Below are 26398 nucleotides of genomic sequence, written 5' to 3'. Positions count from 1 at the left end.
ACCATACATATCAAAACATGAAATGAAGAGATTTCTAAGATTTTCAGGACAAATAAATACACAGGAAAGTTTAAGATTTAAGGTTTAAGATCTTGAGTCATACCTTTTTAAATTTAGTGATACCAACTGATCCAATTGATAAAATGTGGCAGGATAGACAATTCATGATACAGAAACATGTATCTAGCCAAGCTGTAAACAATTAAGGGTAGAATAAATGCCACCACTGCAGCCTAAACATGGGAGATTACAAAATGCAGGAGAGAGCCTCAAGTTGTAGAATAAAACAATACTAATTATAACAATAATAATAACAATAATAATAATAATAATAATAAAGGACTAAAACCTACGGGGGACCAGGAAAGAGAAAGCTATTTGACAAGCTGGGATAAGAAACTCAAAATTTTTTCTTTCAGAAAATATTGTGGGAAGACAGCTCAGGTGTAGAGGCCAAGTGGGCAGGACAAGAGGAAGGCAAGAAGGCGAAGGCATCGGCCAAATCCAGCCACAGTGGCAGGTGGCAGCAAGCACTCTCTGAGCATATTGACACCCCTGCAGAGAAGTGGAGACAATTAGTGGAAGTGTCTAGAACACTGACAGCAGCCACAGCCAAAGCTGCAAAGCCGAAATGTAATTAGAGTTTATTAGCTAGCAAGGCTGTGTGAACAGTATTCCCTCCGTCCTAAGAAAAGGATGTGGAGGTCTTACCTAAACAAAGTTGAGCACAATATTTTCAGTGTCACCTTTTAAAAAGAAAAGAGAGGAAAAGCTACATGTCCTACATTTTTAAAAGTATAGGTATTGGGGGTGGATAGAAGTCAAGTAACTGGAAGGGCTTATGCTGCTTGAAGCTAGAGATAGACTGACAGACACTCAGAAAAAACACCTATATAAGCAACAGACTAAAAGCATTTTTGAGCCCATTATTGCCAAAGAGAGGAAGAAAGTGATCCACTTGAAAACTTCTGGGACATGTGGTCATTTTTCAAAGCTCCCCAGAGAGGCAATATCTGGCCCCCTCCCAGGACATACACAACATTATTTCTTTGGACTCAGAAGTTCCCATCTGTCCAATCCTGCAGAATTCCCACAAGTGTTACTAATATTAGCAAAAGAAATCTGGTAGTATGCAATATTAACCAGGAGGATGGCTAATGCAGACCCAACTGACCCAGTGACTCCCTGAGGCACTTTGTTCCTTTTATAGGATGCTCACAGGTCTAGAAATTATTTATAGTCCCTACACATAGAAACAAAACATTGCTAATTTGCCAAACAGAGCTAGTCAGAGCTAGTTGTCTAGACTAACTGGTAGATCCTCATTGGTACCTTTATTTGAGTATAAGCACTGTCTAGGGAACAGAAACGCCCAAGAATTAAACCCACAATCCCATCTTTCTTACATTTCTCTAACCGGATAAAATGTGCATCTAAAATTGAAAATTTCACATGGTCTCAAAGGAGAACAGACATTTTTTCCTTTAACTTTTACGAAAATATTCTGCTTAAAAGAATCTTACTTGTGTATTTGGCACAGCAAGCATCTCCAACTCTTGGCCGATAGTTCGGTCGGTTTTTCTGAGTATTGCAATATTCTAACAATTCTGCTGTTAGCCTACACAGTTTTTCCGGATTGTCTAAAAATAAATTAAAAAGTCTTTGGTGAAGAAAGCTTCAATCTACAACAGCATAGGATAGCAGTTTAGTTAAGAAAGAAAACCAAGTATGAAAACATAGACTCGCATTTTAAAACTACATTAAGCCTCTAGGAGGCAGGTGAGCTGGTATGGTAGGGAGGGACTCAGGAGAGGCAGGAACACAGCCTCCTGCTTCCTGTGGGGCAGCCATACAGCCATGCCCTGCTAGAGAAATGCAATTATCCAATGTTTCTTCCAGTATGTCAGAGTGAATGACCCAGAACCAAGAACTTCCAATTTATCACACTATATGTTGTCATGATCAAATCAACCTGAGCTCTGACAGTTAGAACACTGATTAAAGAGGAAATACATTTTAGAGCAGCCACCAGTGAACTGGGGAGATTGCATCAAGGGCTGAAGCACTGGCATTTGAGAACCATGGGTTTGGTTCCCAACTGTGCTAGAAGTAGCCCCAGACCCTAACCCTAACCAGGTGTAACACGCCCCCAAAAAAGAAAACAAAAAGAGTATTTATTGACATTGCCAATAATTCTTGGCTTGACAACAGGAAACAAAGGTTCTTTATTTTCAGCCTTGAAGTACCTGTTATTTTGAACAGGTACCATCCAATTAGCCTAACTCAACGACTGTTACTAGAGGATAAACTGGAACCTTTCTTCATGATGGGGTGCTCATGATGGGGTATAGGGGAAAGGAGTTTCCAGTCAAATGCTGTTCTAAGTTTTTAAGATATAGTACCACCATGAGTACTGACTGGTTACAAAGTATTCTTTCAATGTATCAGTTTGAATTCCATTCTCTTAACTAGCTATTATCGGTTACCCTGTATCATGCCAAATAATATTTTTGGTCAGAAACACAGCAACTAAGAGCACTGTTTTGTTGTGAAAAGTTCTAGATGACCCAGACCAGTGAGTGGGTGCTAAGTGTCAAATCTGTCCATCATTCTCCCATGTGTTCTCTGTAACCAAATCTGCTCAGTTATTTAGGATCAATCCTTCCTTACACTCTCAAACAGTCATCCACTTTTTTGTTTTGTTTTGTTTGTTTTTGGGCTATACCCAGCAGCGTTCAGGGGTTACTCCAGGTACTGCTCTCAGAATTCACTCCTGGCAAGCTACAGAGCCATATGAGATGCTGGGATTGAACTTGGGTAGCCACTTGCAAGGCAAATGCCCACCCTGTTGTGCTATCACTCAGGTCCCTCATCCCATTTCTTAAGGCATTCATATAAGCACGTTCAGTATCCTGTTAAAAAGAAACAAGCATAAATAAAAGATGACTTAAGTGTTGGCTTCTTACCTGGCATCTCATTTGGTAGAGCATAAAACAAGTTCGGGTTTATGATTTCTAATATGCTTGCTGGGGCTGTTTTATTAATTGGCAATTCTATTGTTCTCCAATGCATCGCTGGAGAGATAGCTGAGAACACACAAAACGCAGGACCAGCATGAACTAGATCAAACTTAGTGTACCCAGAAGAAAAACCTGCATTTCCACAAAATATTCAACTTGCAAGACTTTGTGGATGTCCAAAAATGCCCCTCTAGGCACAGGGGGATGTGGCTGGGCAGTGTCTGAGAGGCCATGATCCCTGGTGCAGCCCAGAGAGGACCCCTAGAAACCCTGCTGTCTAGAGAGACCTGTGGGCACACTGGCTGCATGCAAAGATGCAGCAGCACTGGAGTGTGAGTGACCCCAGGGGGTACCATAATTTAATAAGTAAAAGGAGAGGGGAGGGGAGGAAAAGAAAAGGAAGAGAATGAAAGGGAATTTTTAATATAATGACATCATGAAACACCTGGAACTCATGCTCTTTGAGACCATATTCCAGGAGTATGTTTCCCATTTTGAAATGTATCATACAAGATTATCAAAATATATTCAAACTCTTCAGAGATACAGAATGCCCAGTTTACCTAATAAATAAGTACATTACAAATGCATAGCAGTTGTTAGGTAAAACCCTTGTTTCAGCAAACTAAAAATGAACCAGTATATTTCTAGAGGGAAGTGAGGTCACTTAGGAAAGCAAAAAATGGTCCATTTAAATGACAGGGTATGTTTAATATGATACCTTGACGCATTGAGAAGTCAACATGAAATTCCTGTTTGTTCGTAGGCTGGCTGCTTGGTAAGGTTTTGTGTGGAGAACTAGTTTGTAAAACCAAATTTTCTTCGATCAGGATGTCACTAATTATTCGGGGATATGAAGTGGAAAGATCTGTGAGCTCAATTCCCATTCCATGTTCTCTGAATTCTACCACCCGGGCTTGGAGTTTGACCCCAGCGACACTTGACCGAAATCTTTCGATGGCTTTGACAGACCAGAGTTTGTTTTTAGGTTGAATATCTGGCAAATAAAAACAGTGTCACAGAAAATTACAGCTCTAAATGTGCTTTACTAGGACTGGGTTTTGGTATCAAATCCACCCTTTATTTAAATGATTTTGAGCAACTCTGATTCAATTATGTATCTAAAGTCTATATCTGAGTTATATAGAAAGACATAATTGCTAATACACTACACACCTGGACCTTTGGAGGCTTACGGTCTTCTTTCCCCTTAGTGACTATTTTGGTGTTTTTCTAATTGGCAAACATTTCTTTGCAGGAGGGGGTCTCCAAAGTGGTGCTCAAAGAGACGTGGAGTATAAGGCTCTGGGGTGCAGTGGATTTCCCCCGGCACACTGACAGTGCCTCAGAGGCCTCCTGGTCTCACCTGGCACTGCTCAGATGAATCACATGCTACTGGGGATCAAAATAGGGCTGATTTGGAGCTTACACCTTATTAAACTCCTGTACTATCTATCCTGCCCAAAGATAGGGTCACACTTCTTCTCAGCGCTTGGGACTGAACTAATAATACAATGTGCAGTGCAGGGTGCTTGCCTTGCATGAGGTCAACCCGAATTTGATCTCTGCCATCCCAGATGGTCCCCCCTAAGCACGGCCAGGAGTGATTCCTGCCCCCGGGGCATCGATGGTGTAACTCCTGGGCATCACTGGCTATGGCTCAAAAACAAGCAGCCACAATGTGGTCACGTAGATGCATGAGGATGAAGTTCCAATGATTCTGGTCAAAGATGACCACCACACACTTTAGCTTTTATAAAACAGTCTGCTAACTTCACAATGTCACCTCAAATTAGGCAATCAGAAATTATTTTGGGGGCCAGAGCGATAGTACAGTGGGCAGAGTACTTGCCTTGCATGTGGCAAACCCAGGTTCAATCCCTAGCATCCCCTATGGTCCCCTGAGCACTGTCAGGAGTGATTCCTGAGTGCAGAACCAGGAGTAACTGCTGAGCATCATCAGATGAGGCCAAAAAAAAGAATAATAAACAAAAGAGATTAAGGGGGGAGATAATTTTGATACATTCTCTTATTTTCTCAATCAAGAACCTCAAACTTTCCTGTATAGGTAGCTACACCTAGAGTGTCCAATTTAGTAGTACATTTTGGGTAGTGACTGAAATAGGCAATTTTTGACAAGTTCTCATGCTGCTGCTATTGCTTTGGAAGTGAATTTCAGGAATCATTGGCATAAAATAGTTAAAACCAATTATTATGTAAAATAGAAAAATAAAAGACAAAGTATCTTCCCTTCACACAGGAACAGGGCAGTAGCCAGCCTGCCACAGTTTGATTAGGTGTATGTGAAATGATAAATGTAGACTTATGTGCCCACATTTCGTGGGGTGGGGGGCAGCTGGGGATAGAATTTAGGTCATCCATGTGTATGGCAAGCATGTTACCCTCTCTAATGTCATTTTGGACCTCACGTTTCTTTTACCCCCCCCAAAAATCTTACAGGAATAATCAGCTATTATGGGTCTGACACCAAGCACAATTGGATGCTTTGTATTTTAAGACATCTCTCATAGGGATGATTCTTTGAGGAGGATCCTACTGTCATCCAGAAGAGTGGATGAGTGGATGACAGCAGTGTTTTTTTTTTTTTTTTTTTTTTTTTTGGTTTTTGGGCCACACCCAGTAACGCTCAGGGGTTACTCCTGGCTATGTGCTCAGAAGTTGCTCCTGGCTTGGGGGACCATATGGGACACCGGGGGATCGAACCGCGGTCCGTCCAAGGTTAGCGCAGGCAAGGCAGGCACCTTACCTTTAGCGCCACCGCCCGGCCCCGACAGCAGTGTTTTTTAATAATGCAGATCTGGGGGCCGGGCGGTGGCGCTAAAGGTAAGGTGCCTGCCTTGCCTGCGCTAGCCTTGGACGGACCATGGTTCAATCCCCCGGTGTCCCATATGGTCCCCCAAGCCAGGAGCAACTTCTGAGCACATAGCCAGGAGTAACCCCTGAGCGTTACCGGGTGTGGCCCAAAAACCAAAAAAAAAAAAAAATAATAATGCAGCTCTGGTTTCACAGCTAATAGGTGGCAGAGCTGGTGGCAGGTCTGTCCACTTAAGCCAGTCCTGTATTACTTTCTTCACTTACAGACAGTTATTCACACCAGAAGCACATATTTAACACCACCTTAATCACTGTATACTAACATCAAATACACAGAAATGTATGAGAGCTGACCCCACTCAAGATATTACGTGCTCCTAATACCCGCTCTTTAAATATTTACTACTGTCAACTCATTATACAGATCATCCCTTTGCCAATCCTTCTTATATAATTGACTCTATTGTGCTTCTATTATTAATAACAATGCAATGAACAGTGAACTTCAGAAAAATTCCAAGATTTTCTTTTCTTTTCTTTTTTTGTTTTTTTTTTGGTGCCAAACGCCCAGATAAACAATAAGTAGCATTGCTAAGTTAAAAAAGCATAATCCTTGAATCCTAAAAATTGTTATTAAGAGACTCTCAGCTTCACTCCTCTGCAAGTTCACAAAAGCAGCTACTTCCCTCTTTTGCCAACAATACCAGGATCTTTGAAAGTATATTATTACACTTTGTCACTAATAAACTATGGAATTTCGGGGATTTAGTTCTAAAAAACTATTATTGTAATTTAGTTGTATATGAACCCTCAGTATTAGAAGACAGTTGAGAAATGTTTATATTCTGTACCATACCTACTAGCCAGCACTGTATCCCTTGAAAAGGAAATTTTAGAAATTTTGATGCTATCGTATGTAGATCATTTGAAGTAACTTCTTCAGTGTTTCCATAATCCACAAAATGTACTCTGACATTTCCATTCGGTAGGATTTCCTTGACTAATGCACGATACCAATTGCCATCACCTAGATATGTAGTGAAAAACATTTCCCTTCTGTTAGCATGTATCTTGAAAAGAACTTCCAGCATCTAAAGTAGTTGAGATACTTCCTTTCTTCCCAGAGTACAGCTTTAGCTTCTTGTTCAGAAATCCCAAGAATGAGGGGGGCAGAAAGATAGTACATCTTTGAAACTAGGTTTGCCTTGTACTTGGACAACCTGGGACAAACCTGGGTTTGATTTCCAGCATCCCATGTGGTCCCCCGGACTTGCCAGGAGTAATTTCTGAGTGCAGAGCCATGACTAACCCCTGAGCACCGCCAGGTGTACACCCCCCAAAAAAATCCCAAGAATGAGAAATCTCAAAAATCTACAGATCATCTCTAAAACTTATTGCTCATTCTTTTACATCTAAAGAGACTTTATTCATATCTGAGGCAACAAAGAGAAGACAAAAGTAAGACTTAAACTTCAACACATTTGCAAACTGGAAGACTTAACAGTCACACCAGGAAAGAGTTTGCTTGCAGTAAAATTAGAAGTATTTCATTAAGTTCCAAGATAAAAGTGAACAGGATAACCAAAAGAAATAATGAACAGGGGTAGAAGCAATAGCACAATGGCAGGGTATTTGCCTTGTACGCAGCTGACCTGGGATGGACCTGGGTTCAGTCCCTGGCATCCCACATTGTCCAGACAGCCTACCAGGAGCAATTTCTGTGCACAGAGCCAGGAGTAAACCCTGAGTGCCACTGGGTGTGGCCCCAAAACAACAATAAAAAGAAGTAATGTACAAAGATGAGGACCATTATGTAATCTGTTTGAATAACATCAGAAGTTATGAGAAGCGTTTATCCAAGTTTAGGTAAGAAAGGATCACTGAACATTTTTAATTTTTGTTATAGAGGAATATACATGCTATCTTAATTCATTTGATAACTGTTGATGGTGAAAGTGCTTGCTTGTAGGAAGAAAATACATCCGAAAAGTACTGAATGCATTTAAAATAAATTTTAAAACGTTTTTTAAAAAAGTATTGAACACTGAGAAAAAAATGGCTTCTAATGAAGCCACAACCAAGATGATTGTAACTTACCTGCAAAAAAAGCACAACAAGGTTGTCCTATTTCTGCCTTAGAGTCACCAGGTAACTTCTGCTGACAATATTCTGCTAATGATTTGTTCAACTCATTGAGTTGATTTAAAGCTGAAAAAACAAACATACAACACTCGATTTTTAATGCCAAATACAGATTTTCCTCTGACACTTTTTAGTGATTAAATCTCAGGTACATACGCCCTAACAACAATTTGGTACATCAAATACTTTCTCCTTTTCCTTATTAAAACACTGGTGAAGCAAGTTGGTTTTTTAAAACTCTGAAGAAATTCCCTACCGGGGCCGGAGAGATACCATGGAGGTAAGGTGTTTGCCTTTCATGCAGAAGGTCGGTGGTTTGAATCCCGGTATCCCATATGGTCCCGAGCCTGCCAGGAGCGATTTCTGAGCATAGAGCCAGGAACCCCTGAGCACGGCCGGGTGTGACCCAAAAACAAAAACAAAAACAAAAAAGAAATTCCCTACCAACAATTCACTCATTTAAGGGGCACCACTATGGTGTTGCTGTCACCAGGCCCAAGCCTGAGCTCTGCATGAGAACAAGCCATTGGGGTACACTCATTTAGAGGAAACCAGGTGCCAAGCCGTCTTGACAACAAGCCCAGCTACTGATGGAAACACAGATACTATCTGGGAAAGGGATTCAAACACGTAATTGGGCTCTTTGTGCTCATGCAGAAGTTCCTAACTTAGGAGGCCTGCCACCCCAATTTCAGAAAAGAAAGTTACTTTGTGCTCCCTGGAAATTTAGCTTAAATCAACAAATGAAAATGGAGCCCGAAGCAACATCCTCTCTGCAGGCTAGCCAGTACCTAGCAGGGAGGGAGATAGCCTCCCCTGGGAAGCCTGGACCAATAGCTTACTCAGAGAGACTTGAAGCAGAACTTGGTCTGATTTACTAGGAGAGGGAATTCCGGGAGTAAAGAGAAAGAACTGGAGGCCAAGTGCAGAGCTATAGAGTGAAGCACTACAAACCACTGGATGAGCAGTTTGGCAAAGCAAAGGAGGCTTCGGTGAAGTGTTGTGGCCAGACAACAGCAGTGTGCCTCATTGGCAAGGAATGATCCTACGGGGCTTCCAGCACCAATGAGGGGACTCTGCATGGGAGGCGATGAGAAAGAATTGGAGCCTTGGGGCCGGGTAGGTGGCGCTGGAGGTAAGGTGCCTGCCTTGCAAGCGCTAGCCAAGGAAGGACCGCAGTTCGATCCCCCGGCGTCCCATATGGTCCCCCCAAGCCAGGGGCGATTTCTGAGCACATAGCCAGGAGTAACCCCTGAGCGTCAAACGGGTGTGGCCCAAAAACAAAACAAAAAAAAAAAAAAAAAAGAATTGGAGCCTTTCCAAAAGGCGGCAGGGCTCATTCACAGAAATAGAAATGAAATTAATACCAATTAGAATGTTCACCTTTTCAAACAGACCACAAAAATAAAGTGGTAGGAAAATATCACTCATGGTTTCAAGAAACTCCCTGGATTACCGGGCATTTCTTAAAAGATATTGGCTAGAAAACTGTTTTGATCATAGGATATTTTGTTAAAATCCTACACCTTCTTTATGCCATTCTATGTATATAATGTCCACAATGCTAAAAAAAAAAAATCAAATGTATCATCTGATTTTCAAAAATGAATCTGTAAGACACTATTATCTCAAAGCTGGCTTAAATATAAAGGAAGACTGTAACAACTAGAATCAATGACTTAAAAGGAAGTAAGTTGAGTTGGAGTGATAATACAGGAAGGGCACTGGCCTTGCATGTACTCAATAAAGGTTCCATCCCCAGCATCCCATATGCCACCCTGAGCACTTCCAGGAGTGATCCCTGAGTATAGAGCCAGAGTAACTCTGAACATCGACAAGTGTGCCCCCCAAAAGGAAATATGTATTACCTGACCTTCCCTGGAAATACATACAAATATCAACTTTCCCCTTCTTGGAAAGTACTTTTGAACTCTCAGCAATCTCATCGGCACTTAGCATTTATAAGAATGAATTTGTAGACATAAATGAGGCAACTTACCATCCTCTTTAAGAATGTGGCAATAAAATTCTCCAGGATTATATATCACACTGACCACAACATCTATTGTCTGATCAATAGCAAGTTCAACCCAGTTCCATTCCAATGGCTCTACTTTTTCTTCTATACTCAAGGAAACTGTGAAAATAAGATAACATTTTGCAAAGCAACTGGCCAAGTGGGAGAGGCAGTACTACTGAGGAACTTGTTTTTCGGAGACTAAACGACATTCTAAGTGGACAGTTAAACTGGTTTTACAATGAACCTTTCTTTGAAAAATTTCAAGGTTCTAATTACCGTTTCTGACTCAGTCTATCAGGGACCCATGAAACCTGCAATTACTCTCCAGTTCTCCAACTCAATCTCGCATACCCTCTTAGGAAGAGGACAGGCTTTCAGTATCAGCTCGTAATCACAGTGTGAGAATGCACACCCTTGGAAAACATTCTGATGGTAACTGGTAAATGTGTCACTCACCACTTGCTTCTTCCTTGTCACTGGGTTTCTCCACCATGCTCCCCTGTGTGCCCACAGCGAAGCCTGCATCTATTAGGGCTTTGGTCACACTGATGTTTGGTGTCACGGAAATGTCCACAAGCTCCACCAGGGAGCTGTTCTCCAACCTGTCTGCCACCTTCACTCTGATCATTTTGTTCTGCACAATACTTTTCATGAGACAAGTAGCTTCTGGAGTCCAGACCCCTAATGATGGCTTTACTCCTTGCAAAGAAGTTTAGAAAAGATGTTAAAGCATTTCTTATAGCCAAGTCAGCATTTGAGTATTTAGCTCTCTGACCACCAATTCTTCCCAGGTGTCTGGTCTGGGCTGATACCTCTGAGGCATTCTCAGAATGATGGGAGAGTTTCTTCTTTCTGTGTTATATCATAGCAGCCAGCGACATCCTATACTCTCAATATATATGGCCCCATTCCAAAACTGAACCTTATCAAACTGCCAAGTTTGATATAAATTGTTTCCAATTTATAGATCCTGTGCTGTGCAGCCTCTTACTCTTATAGCCAGATGGGCCCTCAAAATTTTATGGTAGTGTCAGCCCTGTAGTTCATAGGGGTGAAATGATGGGAAAGTTTCACAGAAATCTACCAAGCTCAATGAGCCTAAATAGTAATGCAGAAGGCTTACATTAACATCAAGCAGAGTCTGGTAAATCTTTAGACACTGACTTTACTAACACCAAGGCTATAACAATTATTTCAAATTGATCCTAGTTGATATAAGTTTTGATAATACCAATTGCCCTGTGTTGTAAAAAGAAATTTAAAGCAAATTTGAGCCTGCATGGGGGCATGCTAGGCTGGTGGGTGGACACTAATGAAGGGAAGATCACACTGGAGATGGGATTGGTGTTTGAACAGTTAATGCCTGAAAGCCTGTGTTATGAAAAACTTGGTCCATCACTGTGTTACAATAAATGTTTTTTGTTTTCTTTTTTTTTGGTTTTTGGGCCACACCCAGTGCATGAAAGAGTGATACCCAGGGGTCACTCCTTGCTATGCGCTCAGAAATAGCTCTTGGCTTGGGGGACCACATGGGATGCCAGAGATCAAACCGAGGTCCATCTTAGGTCAGGGGCATGCAAGGCAAATGCCCTACCACCATGCTATCACTCCGGCCCCCGTAATAAAAAAATTTTTTTTGTTTTTTTTTTTTTGGGGGGGGGGTCACACCCGGCAGCACTCAGGGGTTACTCCTGGCTCTATGCTCAGAAAGTGCTCCTGGCAGGCTCGGGGGACCATATGGGATGCTGGGATTCAAACAAGACAAACGTCTTCCCTCCATGCTATCTCTCCGACCCCAATAAAAAAATTTAAGAAAAACAGGCCCAGAGAGATAGCACAGCGGTGTTTGCTTTGCAAGCAGCCGATCCAGGACCTAAGGTGGTTGGTTTGAATCCCGGTGTCCCATATGGTCCCCCGTGTCTGCCAGGAGCTATTTCTGAGCAGATAGCCAGGAGTAACCCCTGAGCACCGCCGGGTGTGGCCCCCCCAAAAAAAACAAAAAAAATTTTTAAGAAAAACCATGTTGGGGCCGGAGATAAAGCATGGAGGTAGAGTGTTTGCCTTGCATGCAGAAAGATGGTGGTTTGAATCTCAGCATCCCATATGGTCCCCTGAGCCTGCCAGGAGCGATTTCTGAGCACAGAGCCAGGAGGAACCCCTGAGCGCTGCTGGGTGTGACTCCCCAAAAAAACAAACAAAAAAAAAGAAAGAAGGAAAAACCATGTTATACATACATAGGGGAATAATACTTGCCTGTAAGGAAAAAATATGCAAATTGCTGCTATAGGAATGGATCTGGAGAGTAAGTATCATGCTGCGTGAAGTGAGTCAGAAGGACAAGCTCAGACACATGATGATCTCTTTTATAGGTGGGATAGAAAGGAACATGGAAGAAGAATAACAAATGGACAAAGGTAACAGAAACTGAGAACTTGAGAACTGGTCTTCAATAGGAAGTAGTATTGGAAGTGGATAAAGTGTGATGAACGAAACTGTACCAGCAACCAGTGATAGTATTGTGAACCTTAGTGCCTAAAAAGAGGGGGAAATGCCAGCATAGAGGCTGACTGGTGACAGGAGGAAATCTGGGGACACTAATGAAGGGACTGATGGTGGAACCTTGTAAGCCTAAAATTCAACCATAAATAACTTTGTTATTCACTGAGCCTCAATAAAATTTTTTTTATTAAAAAAGAAAACTATATTAGCTCCCAATGGGCTAAAGAGATAGTACAGCAGGTAGGGTGTTTGCCTTGCGCATTGCCTACCTGGGTTCTAATCCTTGGGATCCTATATGATTCCCAAGTACACCAGCAGTGATTCCTGATTGCAGGGCCAGAAGTAATAATCCCTGAAAACCACCAGGAGAAGCCGAAGCCCCACCCAAAAATTAATTACCAAAAAAAAATTTAGCTTCTAATTTCCATAAAACGAAGCTAAATCAATGACACTCAAACAAAAACTTCAACCTAGGCAGGAGGATTTTCTAAACAAGAATGAGGGGGGAGGGGACACAATTACAAAGAAAAGGGCTGTAAAACGCTTCTATGGAGCAACCCATCATAATTGCACTGGTATGCAATATCCAAAAAGTGAATCTGTAAAGATAGAAAGCAGATTATGGGCTTTCTGGGGTATAGTTGAGGAGATAATTATAAATGAACATAAGAATCCTTAGTTGGGTGAGGAAATGATGATATTTATACAATACAGTGAACCTATTTAAAAAAATTACTGAATTATATTCCTAGATCAGTAAACTTTGTGGTATATAAATTACATATCAAAAGAACTTTGAAGACAATCATAAACAATAGAACAGGGGTGAGGAGATAGTTGAAGGTTTAAGGGTACAATAACTAACAGGCATCCAACCTAGGTTTGATTCCAGGTCTGAGTCTCATCACTGCCAGGTGCAGGTCCGGTGCGCCCCCTCACCCTCCAAGGATTACAGGTAATCATCGGCACTGCGGGTTTACATCACCCCATTCTCAGGCCCCTACATTGAACCCATGACCAGTTGGTCAATAATTTCTGGAGGGGCTTCTGGCCCTCCTGAGCATTGTTTGGGGGGCACCTTCACCAGCAAAAGTATAAATCAATTTAGGAAGAAGTAGCAATCTCTTACAGCAATACATAAATCATTCGCATCATTTTCTGAAATGTCTACAAATCAACACCTCAAAGTTACAACTGATCAGTTTACAAAACTTAAGAACTAAGTAATTCACAAAATAATGTTATAGCTTCATTCAACCTGTAATCAAGTGAATGAAAAGGACATGGCTCTTCTGCTTATCGAAGTTGGCCAAGAGGAATGAACAGAACAGAATCTATTTGGTGTACCAATATGTGAAGGGACTGACTGCCTCTGACTACTTTAGTGAGTGCATGAAAGAGTTCGCCCCTTTCTGGAAAAATAATCCAGAATGTATTGCAAACAGGATCAACACTTTAAGCCTCCATATACAGCCACAAAACTACCTTTTTCAACCTATAGTCAGGAAAGACTTGTAAAGTTTATAAAAATATGTTTAAATGAACATATAATAGTAAGAGCTCTAAAATATCCATTGGATAAAATGGATACTAAGTTTAAATTTACATTTAAATTAAGGTTGTAGAAGCTAACATATTTGACACAGAAAAAAATCTTACATGTAGAGAAAGGAATATATATGGCAATCCATATACTGAGAATAAAGCTCTTTTATTTTTTGCAAGCAGGCTCCCATCTACTCCCTGCCCCACCTTGTGTAGTTAATGGGTTTTGCTGATACTGCAGATTCTATAAATAGCAAAATGAATAAATAAAAGCTCAATTTCATAATGACAGCTCAATAAAATTTCATTTTATTACTAAGGTAAGTTCTATATGAACACACTGCTTTATCTGCTCAGTAATTTAATTTCAACTCTAGTGCTCTTACTTTAGATTTTAAATGTCTGAAGAAGATAGAGGCAGTAAAAATTTCATACCTGTCAGCATACATTTTATAGCTTGCATCGGCAACTCCAACAACTTGGGAGTTATGGGACAAAGCCTTGTCAAACTCAGGATTTCAAAGTTCCCATAATCGACATATCCCACCAGTACTGATTCTTCTGAGGCATAAGCCAGAACAGAGGCACGGTACCATTGATCATCCTCTGAAAAGAGAAAATGACTATCTCTCTAATGGTTTTTCAATTTCTATCTAAGACCAACTTTTCCTCCCAAATCAAGAGAACAATCAAGATGGTCAATTATCCATCTTAATAACAAATTAATATCAAGATGATTCAATAATGCATTACTTTGGCTCCTTAGAAGCCACCTCCTTACATGACCCTGTTGCTCAGACCTGACTGGACTCCTATTTCACAGGGACATTATTTACATGCTATCTCTCCCCCAGAACTCAGTCATCTAATTGGCCTGGGAACACACACTAAGCCACTGAGCAGGGTTCATTTCCAAGAACCTGGCAGTCTGAGGACACTAGAATCCAGCTATTCAACAGCGAGTGAGTGACAGTGAGTTTTATCCCCTATCTGGAAGTCACTGAACTTTTCTGTAGAGAAAGACAGATGTTGTTCATTCAAAAAATTGGGAACTCACAAAGGCCACTCTGCCATTCTGCGCATTGCCAGGCTCTCTTGCCTGTCTCAAGAAAAGTGATCCAGACAGGACCACCCCCCCTGGGAGGTTCAGCATTCACTAAACAACGTCACCAGAACAGTCACAGTCCCTTTCCTTACCTGAAAACTGAGCACAACAGATATCACCAATCGTTGGATAAAAATTGGAACGTGGAGATAGTTGGCCACAGTATTTGCTAAGGGATGCCTGTAGTTCAGCAAGCTTATCTGCAGACAAAGATCACCCATATCTCAGATTAAAGAAATGTGTCTCTACACGGTCTCTGTATCTGTCTAGGTCTATTACTGGGAGAACACATGTTAGGGGGATACACTTACGTCCACTCTGTAGCTGCTGGCAGAAGAAATCTTCTGGTGTCTGAATGTGGGCGACCATACCACAGAACTCATCACCCACATTCAGAGTCAATACCTTGGGGATCAGGTCACTTCTGTTAACAATGGTTTTGTTTTTGGCCACCACTGTTCCAACATCCTCAGGATCACCTGGTCAGAAAACAGTCATGGCACACACAAAATTAATTCAAAGTGGAATAAAAATCAGGAGATTAGCCCCAATCCATCACAGACACTGAAGCAGTACTATCATAATACAAGTAGGAGATAAGACAAGATAAAATGAGGAAGATAGTTGCAACTGTCCCTCAATAAGGAGGATTCCTGTGTTAAGAAAAGGGTAGCTTCTCTAGGGATTGTAAATGTCTTGGTATTTCTGGCTTAATAAATCTTATAACTGGAAAAGGCTGTTTTTCTGTGATTTGGAAAAAATTTACCAGGAAGATTTTTTTTTAAATAAAGGGAAGTAGGAAGAGAAGAAGGGGGGAACCACATACAAAGATATTTGAAGAAGAATCGATTTAATCGATAGCGCAGTGGTAGGGCATTTGCCTTTCATGTGGCTGATTCAGGACAGTAGTAGGAAGAGAAGAAGGGGGGAACCACATACAAAGATATTTGAAGAAGAATCGATTTAATCGATAGCGCAGTGGTAGGGCATTTGCCTTTCATGTGGCTGATTCAGGACAGACCAGTTTGATCTGTGTCCCATATGATCCCCTATGCCAGGAGCGATTTCTGAGTGCAAAGCCAGGAATAACCTTGAGCATCACAGGGTGTGACCCAAAAACCAAAATAAATAAATAAATAAATAAATAAATAAATAAATAAATAAATAAATAAAAGGAGGAGGAATGGGAGAGGAGGAAGAAGGTAGATTTAGGGATAAAACATATTTATCTGTTACAAATTTGTCACCATTAATCTGACCATCACCTCTGGGTAAATGAGTAAGAGACAATGAAGTGAACCTACATTTAAAGTAATTAGAAAGGGAGCAAAGTGAGGGACCACAGCGATAGCACAGCAGTAAGGCATTTGCCTTACACCGCAATCAACACAGGTCAGACGGCGGTTCAAATCCCTGCATACCATATGGTCCCCTGAGTGCCAGCAGTGATTTCTGAGAACAGAGCCAGGAGTAACCCCTGAGCGCCACTGGGTGTGACCCAAAAACAAACAAAAGAAAAAGAAAAAAGAAAGGAAGCAAAATGAGAAAGCAGACTTAAAAACACCAGAGGCTGGCAGTGAAATAATGATGTGCTGATAGCAAAACTTCTCGGGCTTGCATTAACATTAAATGGAAAGACTATGCACACAATAAATAAAAATGGGAGAAATACCATCCTAGGACAGAATGTGATAACGCTAATTTGTGTTGGCTCAAGAAATAAAAACAAATTAAAGTCATGGAAGTGTCAGGGCTATGGACATGGCCCCAAGGGCAGGAGGATACATTGTATTCAGGAGCCCTGAGATGGACCAACTGGGCCTCCTTGCTTGCAAACACTTAAAGGTGTCCCCACCTCGTCAAAAGGCACTCTAAAAAGTCAAAACAGAAATATTAGTTAGGGGAAAATAACTCACTTGACGTAAAATCTCAAAAGTTAACTGGAAATCACTCTCATGTCAAGGATTAATGTAGAAGAAAGGGAAGAAAAACAGGCAAGTTTGAGGCTAAAAAATAATATGTTTCTAAATGAGTATCTTTCCATCTGAAGTTTATAGAATGGTGAATATTTTCAATGAGTCTCACTGTGATAACAGCCCTTTTTATTTAGTAGAAAAGACACTCCAATAACTGGCCACTACATTGTCCATCATGTCTTTGTATACTCACTTGGATCTGCACTTGGTTTCTGAGAGCTTTGTCCCATGGGTTTTAAGCCATATCCCATTTCTACAAGCACATGGTCTAGGGTTTTTCCTAAAAATGATTAATAGAACTTTATTGAGAAATCATACCAAGAACTAAAGGAAAAACAAAATACAGAGTAAGCACAATTAAGAAACATTTTCCAAACATACAAGAAGACAAAAAAAGAATAGGACTAGCAAAGGATTTCATTTCCATATTACTATGTACTTAAAATCTCAATTCTAAAAAAATAAGACAATTCAGTGAAGGTGTTTTAAAGAAAACACACTGAAAAGAAGATGGATTCAAGGATGAGTACTTAAGCTTATCAGCAAAGGAGTAGAAACAGGAGCAGACATTGCACTTCTTATGTTAAGATGAAAAAGTACTTGTCTGTGTGCTACTGTCTAGATCTAGCTTTTTAATCCACCTGATTCTATGAACTGATGCCAAGTCTTGTCCATTGCAAGAGCAGGACCTATGCCACATTTTTAGTCCCAGCCTGACTGGATGCAGAGTGGCAGTGACTTGGTTTCATTTCAAGTTTTACTACTTCCCTGATAACAGGTAGCAACTAAAACATCACATTAAACGCCCAATTTATTTGACCAATTTGGGGGTATATTTGGAGCAATACCTGCTTAGTGCTTAGGGTTTGCTCCTGGTCCTACACTCACAGATTGTTCCTGGTAGGCTTAGGGACCACAGATGGAGTCAGGAATTGAACCCTAGTTAGTAACAGACAAGTCTAGCATGCTACCTACTGCTCTCTTGCTCTAGTTCTTTATTATTATTTTTTTTGTTTGGGGGCCATACCCAGCAGCACTCAGGGGTTCCTCCTGGCTCTGAGCTCAGAAATTGCTCCTGAGGGGCTGGAGCAATGGTGTAGTGGTAAGGCATTTGCCTTGTACGCAACTGACCTAGGACTGACAGCAGTTTGATTGATCCCCCAGTGTCCCATATGACCCAAGTCAGGAGCGATTTCTGAGCACATAGCCAGGGTAACCCGAGTGTCACTGGGTATGGCCCAAAAACCAAAGGAAAAAAAACATTGCTCCTGGCAGGCTCAGGGGACCATATGGGATGCCAGAAATGAACCCGGATTGGCGGAATGCAAGGCAAATGCCATCCCCATGTGCTATCGATCCAGCCTTACTTTAATTTTTAAACCTAACTGGTGGCCTGTATTTATCTTGAGGCATGCATTTCAGTTTGTTAGCTAACTAACAATGGAGTTAATTTCTTCAACTAAAAAGATTATGTCTTACCTGAACTTTGCAGTGTGATATCCACAGCAAAGGTAGCCATTTCCTTTGTTAAGATGTCAACTATCTTGAGTGAGCAGAACTGCTCCATTAGCATTGGTTTAATAGTTTTGATGCACTGACTACTCCAGTCCCCCTCTGCTGGGATGACATTGGCCACAAAGCATCTTATGGCCTGAAAGATGTTGTACAAATTATTAACAAAAACAAGTACTTGGAAATGATGATGTGAAAAATTTAAATACAATGTATTTCAAGCTAAATGTGAGAGAAAAATACTCAAGTGCTAACAGAATAAACAATTTTAGTTATGATGATGGTCTCTCTATACACAGTATTCTTCCTTTGGTGGGTTTAAATATGATGAATTGAAAACATTATTATCCCTGTTACAAATGCTTCCAAATAATATAATACAGAAATTGGGGCCTGAGAGATAGCATGGAGGTAAGGCGTTTGCCTTTCATGCAGGAGGTCATCGGTTCGAATCCCGGCGTCCCATATGGTTCCCCATGCCTGCCAGGAGCAATTTCTGAGCCTGGAGCCAGGAATAACCCCTGAGTACTGCCGGGTGTGACCCAAAAACCACAAAAAAAAAAAATAAATACAGAAATTGTTTTTCATGAGCATATTGATGGTTTGTGCCTTAAAAAGGATAACAAATCTCACCCAAGGCAGCATGTAAATAAAGGCTAAGAAAATAGAGCCAAGGAAACTCATTAGTGTTTATCTAAACATGCCAACTGGCACTTTTTAAGCGATCCACACAGCAGTAGAGAGCAAGCAGCTACTGTGTCCACTAAAACGAATGCTCACACCTGCTCCTTCAGTTCACAATGTATCATTCACAAAGGAAAACTCACACAAGGAGGGAACAAGTCAATGTTTCTATTTAGCCGGTGAATTTTGTCCACAGGGAGTTTTTCCTCATTTCCGTAGTCTATATATAAGACGTGAGCCTTCTTTTGCAGTGGATCCACATCTTTTATTACTACTCGGTTCCAGGTCTGGAAGTAAAATACACAGATGACTGTATCTAGAAAGGCCATTTCAGCACCGAGGCCTATAAACTCCCCATCAATCCAAAAAGAAAGGCTTCTGGTCTCAGCTTCTCAATGACCAATGGAGCAATTTCAGAACTGTGCTAAGAAATTCCTTTAACTGTCTTCTGAGGCAATTAAATAAGCAATACAGCTACTCCCAAGTTCTGTAGCCAGTCCCTTTATCACATACAAGGGCCTCAGTGGTCCCAATGAACACAAGCCCTATCAACTAAGAGTTGGCCTGGAACCAGCAACCAGGGATCCTATTAAATGGGGCTGGAGAGGGCTGGTCCAGGAAAAGGAAACCAAGCCCTCCTAGGTCACATAGAAAGAGAACCAGTGGGATATCCTGTACCTACTCTTGAGCCCTCAAAGGCACCATTGCAATCTTTGGTCACAAGATCAGAATCAGTAAAAACACCTTATTGACTAATTCAGATCTTCAAGGATTGGTTACCTGGTCCATTATGTATTTGGCAACACAAACTTCCCCTTTAATAGGAAGATAGCCATCTTCATGCACCATATTTGCATATGTTTCCCTCAGGTCAGCAGAGAGCTGTTTCATGTATCCTAAAACTTCAGAAGAATGTAACTGCACATGAAAGTCTCCTGGGTGTTTGAATTCTGTCACTGTCCCCTTTGAAAGAGAGAAAAAAAATGCAATGATTGACTGAGAACAGGCAAATCAGTCACAAATGTGAATGTTACAGCATCAGAACAAGAGACCTAAAGAACTTCATTGCTTTCTGGATATCTTTATGAATTTTAACAGTAACCCTTTGCAGCTATCTTCTGAATTTGACCTGAACCCAGGAGAAAGGGCCTGGGATCAGCTTGGGAGCTAAAGTGCACATGTCTAGATCCCTGGCACTACCCCTTGAGCACCACTAGAAATAAATATCCCCAACAACAGTTCATATAAAATTAGAGAAACAAAGAAACAAAAAGGAAAATAAACCTCTTTGGATCTCTTTAAAATTTAAATAATAAATACCTTTATTTCCATAGTTTCCTTGAGCAGCAGACTTCTCAAATCAGAAAACATTATTTTATTAGCAGAAACGGCAGTTTCTTTAGTACCTCCCAGTGGATAATCACTCTGGTGTGAAGAAGACACATCAACTAAGTTGAAGATACGCACGTTTCAATGACACTTTATTATTTTTCTAGAACTGGGGCTTGATTCAGGCTTGACTACAGCAAAGTTTATAGCTTTAAGGATCACTGAAATCCAGTGTCCATAGTTACATGCACACACAGGAAGAAACCAAGAGCTGAACCATGAGTGGAATTTACTTAAATGCTTCCTACATAAAAATCAGGGAAGGAAGGAAGGAAAGAAGGAAGGGAGGGAGGGAGGGAGGGAGAGAGAGAGAGAAGGGGGAGGGGGGGAGAGAGAGAGAGAGAGGGAGAGAGGGAGAGAGAGAGAGAGAGAGAGAGAGAGAGAGAGAGAGAGAGAGAGAGAGAGAGAGAAGAGGCGAGGCAAGGCGAGGCGAGGGGGGAGAGAGGGAGAGTGAGAGGCCTGAGTAGTGGCACAAGCAGTAAGATGTTTGCTTTGCATGCACCGACCGCAGTTCGATCCTCCAGAGTCCCATATGGTTCCCCCAAGCCAGGAGCGATTTCTGAGTGCATAGCCAGGAGTAGTAACCCCTAAGTGTCACCGATGGCCCAAAAATGAGAGAGAGAGAGGGGAGAGAGGAAGAGGGGGGGAGGGGGAGAGGGAAGGAGGGAGGGGAAAAGGAAAGAGAAAGAGGGAAAGGAGAGAGAAAGAGAGAGGGGGGAAGGAGAGAGAAGAGAAAGGGAAAGAAGAGAAAGGGATAGAAGAGACAAATGATGTTCTTTTGAGACATGTTCAGGTTGGAACTGTAGCTCAGCAATAGAATGTTTGCTTTGTATGTGTGAGGCTCTGGGTTCAATCCCTGTAACACCCCCCCCCCACACACACACACATACGCACGGTATTTTTTGGAGAAAGACTGAACAAAAACAATTCTCAAAGATCACCACTTTATCCCACCCACCCCCAACTCCCAAGTCAATCCCCAGGGTAAACAGATTTATTCCACAGAACACATTTTCTTTGAAGATCACACTGAGAAACAACAAATAAATCAATTTTACTTAGCTTATGTACTCTTATGTCAATAAAGGGGAGTTCTTCAAATTTACACTAAGGCCAATAAATGAATAAATCTGTCATACCTCTTTTTTCACTTCTGTATTCTTTGCTTCAAAAGATGGTTTAGTATCTTCAAGATGGCGGAAACTGAAATAAAGCAACTCATTTTCAAGTTTGTATTTTTTTTACAATGTTGTGTGATTAAGAGGAGAGGTTATAAGGTACAACTTCCTATCCACCAAAGATAAGAGGAGTCAAACATTTCCAATGCTGCCCACCCCCAGGGAGTGCTGTGCGTGCCTCTAACCAAAAGCTGCCTATGGAACGGGGGTGACCCACTGAGCCCCAGATGTCTCATGTCTAAAATGGAGATAATCCTAATACCTAATAGGATGTCTGAGGCTCAAACAAAGTCCCACATGTGAAACTTCATGGAGATAGCCAAGCAGATAAAAGCTGAACAAGTGCACAGAGGAGTCAAAGTGGGATTCTTAAACACCCACAATTGCTAATATCAATCCACTCACTTCGGCCCCCAATTTTAATCTGGATTCTAAGGCATCTACATTCGTGAGAACATTGTATAGAACTGGTCAAAAGCTGACTGGGGGAGTCCTCTGCATCCCTTTGGTGAGTGGGGGACTGCACATACTTGTGTTGCACAGGTTTGCACACGATGCTGTGCTCAGACCAGTCCCTCCTCTGGCAGGCTATGGAGCAGTAGTACGTTTGCTTGCACTGGGAGCACCTCTGGGAGCCTGTACGAGATCAACAAGGTTTTACATTTTCAAAGGCTGAACATGTCAAACTTAATGGTATTGAGCATACCAAGAGGATCATTTGAAGAGAATTATGCTGTTGTGGTTGGATGTTAGGGTCATAGGTGGAAGGTGCCCTCAAAAAGTGCAGAGATTAAGGCAGGAGGGCATTTATCTTGCATGTGGCTGACCCGAGTTAGATTCCCAGCATCCCATATGGTACCCCAAGCCTGCCAGGAGTGATTCCTGAGCCCAGAGCCTGAAATGGCTCCTGAGTACTGCCAGGTGTGACTCCCCTCTACCCCATAAAAAACCACAGAGGTAGAGGAAGACTTGGGTGAAGATGGCAGGGGTGGGGGGAAATGGGAGTCCACTGCCTGGTATCCAGAGCACAGTATGACAATGTCAGAGGTAAGGGGCTCTGTGTGAGCCCTTCAACAGGCTGTACTGGAGAACTCCAACCAGGGGAGAGATCATACCAGGACAAAAAAAAAAACTCAGCATGCATGGAAATAAGGAAGCTAAAACAATCCTATTAGCATGCAGGCAGAAGAAAAGTTGCTTAAAAAGAAAACAGGGTGGGGGGTAGGGTGGGAGGCATGGCTCATTCCCAAGCACCACTAGTCTCTGAACATCACTGGTGGCTTCATCACCTTAGCACAGAGGCAGGAGCACTTAGGTCCTTCTAAAAACATATGGACCCCAAACAAGAAAAATGACATTATCTCCACTAAAAGATTTGTGCAAAACTGTGTAGAAAGCTGTTCTTATTAACAGTCAAAATGCCAAGGAGCACAGGCAAAATATTCAACAAGAAAACAGAGAAAAAGTTTGTGGAATTAGCTGTATGGCAGAAGTATGGAGTAGTAGAGAATGTACATGCAATGATGTGAGTTAATCTCCAGTATCTTTTTCTAAGTTTTTATTTTTATTTGTTTTGGGGCCACACCCAGCATCGCTTGGGGGTTACTCCTGGCACTATGCGCAGAAATCACTCCTGGCAGACTCAGGGGACCATACGAGTTGCTGGATATTGAACTCGGGTCTGTCCCAGGTCGGCCACATGCAAGGCAAACGCCCTACTGCTGAGCTATTGCTCCGGCCCCTCTTATTCTAATTTTTAAAAAACTTCAAGCATGGGGCTGGAGAGATAGCTTGGGGTTAAGGCGTTTGCCTTCCATGCAGAAGGACAGTGGTTCAAATCCGGCATCCCATATGGTCCCGTGCCTGCTAGGAGTGATTTCTGAGCGTAGAGCCAGAAGTAACCCCTGAGTGCTGCCGGGTGTGACCCAAAAAACAAGAAAAACGAAAAACAAAACAAAACAAAAAAAAAACAAGAAAAAAAGCCTTCAAGCACTAGGGCCAAAGAGAGAGCATGGAGGTAAGGTGTTTGCCTTTCATGCAGATGGTCATTGGTTCAAATCCCGGCATCCCATATGGTCCCCCGAGCCTGCCAGGAGCGATTTCTGAGCATAGAGCCTGGAGTAACTCCTGAGCACTGCCGGGTGTGATCCCAAAACAAAACAAAAACCTTCAAGCACTAGAGCAGGGGTCTCAAACTCGCAGCCCGCGGACCATTTGTGGCCCTGCCCTAGAGGAATCTTTGTTTTGTTTTGTTTTAGTTGTTTGGGTCACATCCCCCAATGTTCAAGGCTTACTACTGACTTTGCACTCATGGATCACCCCGACTTTGCCATCTGCAGCCCCCAGGTAAATTGAGTTTGAGGCCCCTGCACTAGAGTCCACACTGATAATACTATGCATATTAAATTCTGTAACTGATAGAATGAATTTATGGTGAGCAAACAACAATTGCTTTGCCTCCAGGAAAATGCAGTAACTGGGAAGGGACATGAGGAAAGTTTCTTTGATAATAGAAACAGTCTATGTCCTAATAGAGGTACAGATTTGAGAGTCTCAATGCATGCAATTTTCGCATCAAAAACAACCACCACCACCACAATATAAAAGGGTATGGCTCAGCAGCAGAGTAATGACCTACATTGTAAGGTCTGAGTGCCATCCCTGTCACCGAACAAAAACAACAGGTCAGAAAGGGAAGCCACAGACAAACAAGATAATAGGATACTGGTAGTATATGATGCATCTGTTCATACTTTATGTACCCCATGCACCAATAACCAGAGCAGAGAGAATTTGTGCTTACCAAACAGCCCGCATCGATGGCAAGTTGTGGACCGCAAGGGAGACACTAAGGAGTTGAAGAGTGCTGGGTTGCTAATGGACAAGGAATTCTTTGCTGGAGAAACATAGTTGCTAGGTTTCTATGAAACAGAATAACAGTATTAAAACATACCAATAAGGTATTTTCCTTATTTTTAATAGGAGACTGGAAAACCCCTCTTCTGGGAAGATGACTTTGTCTACTTTTGTCATTAAGCACAAAAACATAGTGGTCTTGCAAAACACACACAGGCACTTCTGAAAGAAGTCTACAGACCAGGGTGCAGAGACATGAAGGTGGTAAGATCCTTGCCATTTTCCTCACACATTCACACCCCAACCTCTCCCATTCCCCCAGATACTTGTTTGATATTTATATCAAATATCCCAGATCAGGATGCTGGGAGAGCCATTAACCCAGAAACACCCAAGGCACAGACAAAGTTCCTACAAAAAAATTTGCTCTCTCCACCACAGGGACAGGAAAGGCAGCCCCGTGCAGTGGGGAGGGCTTTGATCAGAAATTGCTCTCCTCCAGATAAAACCCACAGCCTCTCAGACAGCGAAGGGAGATGGGGTTGAGCCAGGCCTTTGCTTCTCCTTCCCTGTCCCCCTGTTCAATGCCCAATCCCAGCACCATCAGAAAAGGCCCGTCCAGAAGGAAACAGGCCACTAGATACTTGCTGCCTGCCAAGTTCTTCCTGTGGGTTTTGCATCTACTTGGTGCTAGTAGGAGTGTCTCGTGCTTCCTTCTGCCATCCCCGGGTGGGGTCAGGAGTTTCCCCACCTTTCTACAGCCAGAGCTCCAGGTCACCCTACCTCCCATCTTCTCTCTCCTACCCACCTGACAGTCTCTTCCCTTCACCAGATGTGATTGAGTCTGAGCAGTCAGAAAACACTCATCTCTCTTAGTCAGAGAAGCTGCAACACTCATCCTCAGCTCGCAGCATGGAAGAGCACCTCTAGGGTGCCAAAAGAACTGGGCAGTGTGTGGGTGGACACCTCTACTCCAATCTGACAGCCCCCTTCTTACCCACTATCTCTCCCCATTGAGCTCTGCCAGAGAAGTGACCTCAAACAAGAAGTTTCAGTAAAGATACAGAGAGCCTCACAACCCGAGCCACCTGTCAGTAGAAAATGAGTCATTTTCTCTACCAAAAAGCTTCTAGAAACAATAGACTCATATAGCAAGGTGGCAGGCTACAAAATTAACACACAAAAATCAATGGCCTTTCTATACACCAATAGTAATAAGGATGAAATGGACATTAAGAAAACAACCCCATTCACAATAGTGCCACACAAACTCAAATATCTTGGAATCAACTTGACTAAAGATGTGAAGGACCTATACAAAGAAAACTATAAAACTCTGTTCCCATAAGTAAGAGAGGACACACGGAAATGGAAACGCATACCCTGCTCATGGATTGGCAGGATTAACATCATCAAAATGGAAATACTCCCCAAGGCATTATACAGATTTAATGCTATCCCTCTAAAGATACCCATGACATTCTTCAAAGAAGTGGATCAGGCACTTTTTATTGGAACAATAAACACCCTCAAATAGCTAAAGCAATCATTGGGAAAAAGAATATGGGAGGAATTACTTTCCCAAACTTTAAACTGTACTACAAAGCAATAGTTATCAAAACAGCATGGTATTGGAA

The 26398-nt window shown here is 42.0% G+C and overlaps 1 protein-coding gene across 1 annotated transcript in view; it reads right to left on the bottom strand.

Annotated features, from left to right (window-relative positions):
• Positions 1 to 26398, bottom strand: part of TDRD1 (tudor domain containing 1) — a 39212-nt gene that overhangs the window by 4264 nt on the left and 8550 nt on the right. Inside the window, 18 exon segments of the mRNA XM_049764437.1 lie at positions 1524 to 1640; positions 2967 to 3086; positions 3742 to 4017; positions 6712 to 6882; positions 7953 to 8063; positions 9997 to 10134; positions 10474 to 10716; positions 14497 to 14667; positions 15259 to 15366; positions 15478 to 15645; positions 17336 to 17422; positions 18622 to 18793; positions 19482 to 19625; positions 20119 to 20301; positions 20659 to 20763; positions 21867 to 21930; positions 22436 to 22541; positions 24709 to 24826. Coding sequence (XP_049620394.1) covers positions 1524 to 1640; positions 2967 to 3086; positions 3742 to 4017; positions 6712 to 6882; positions 7953 to 8063; positions 9997 to 10134; positions 10474 to 10716; positions 14497 to 14667; positions 15259 to 15366; positions 15478 to 15645; positions 17336 to 17422; positions 18622 to 18793; positions 19482 to 19625; positions 20119 to 20301; positions 20659 to 20763; positions 21867 to 21930; positions 22436 to 22541; positions 24709 to 24826 — 2602 coding nt within the window.

Source organism: Suncus etruscus, chromosome 17, assembly GCF_024139225.1.
Source record: "Suncus etruscus isolate mSunEtr1 chromosome 17, mSunEtr1.pri.cur, whole genome shotgun sequence".
Classification (NCBI taxonomy): domain Eukaryota; kingdom Metazoa; phylum Chordata; class Mammalia; order Eulipotyphla; family Soricidae; genus Suncus; species Suncus etruscus.
This window is presented reverse-complemented; position numbering and strand designations above follow the sequence as displayed.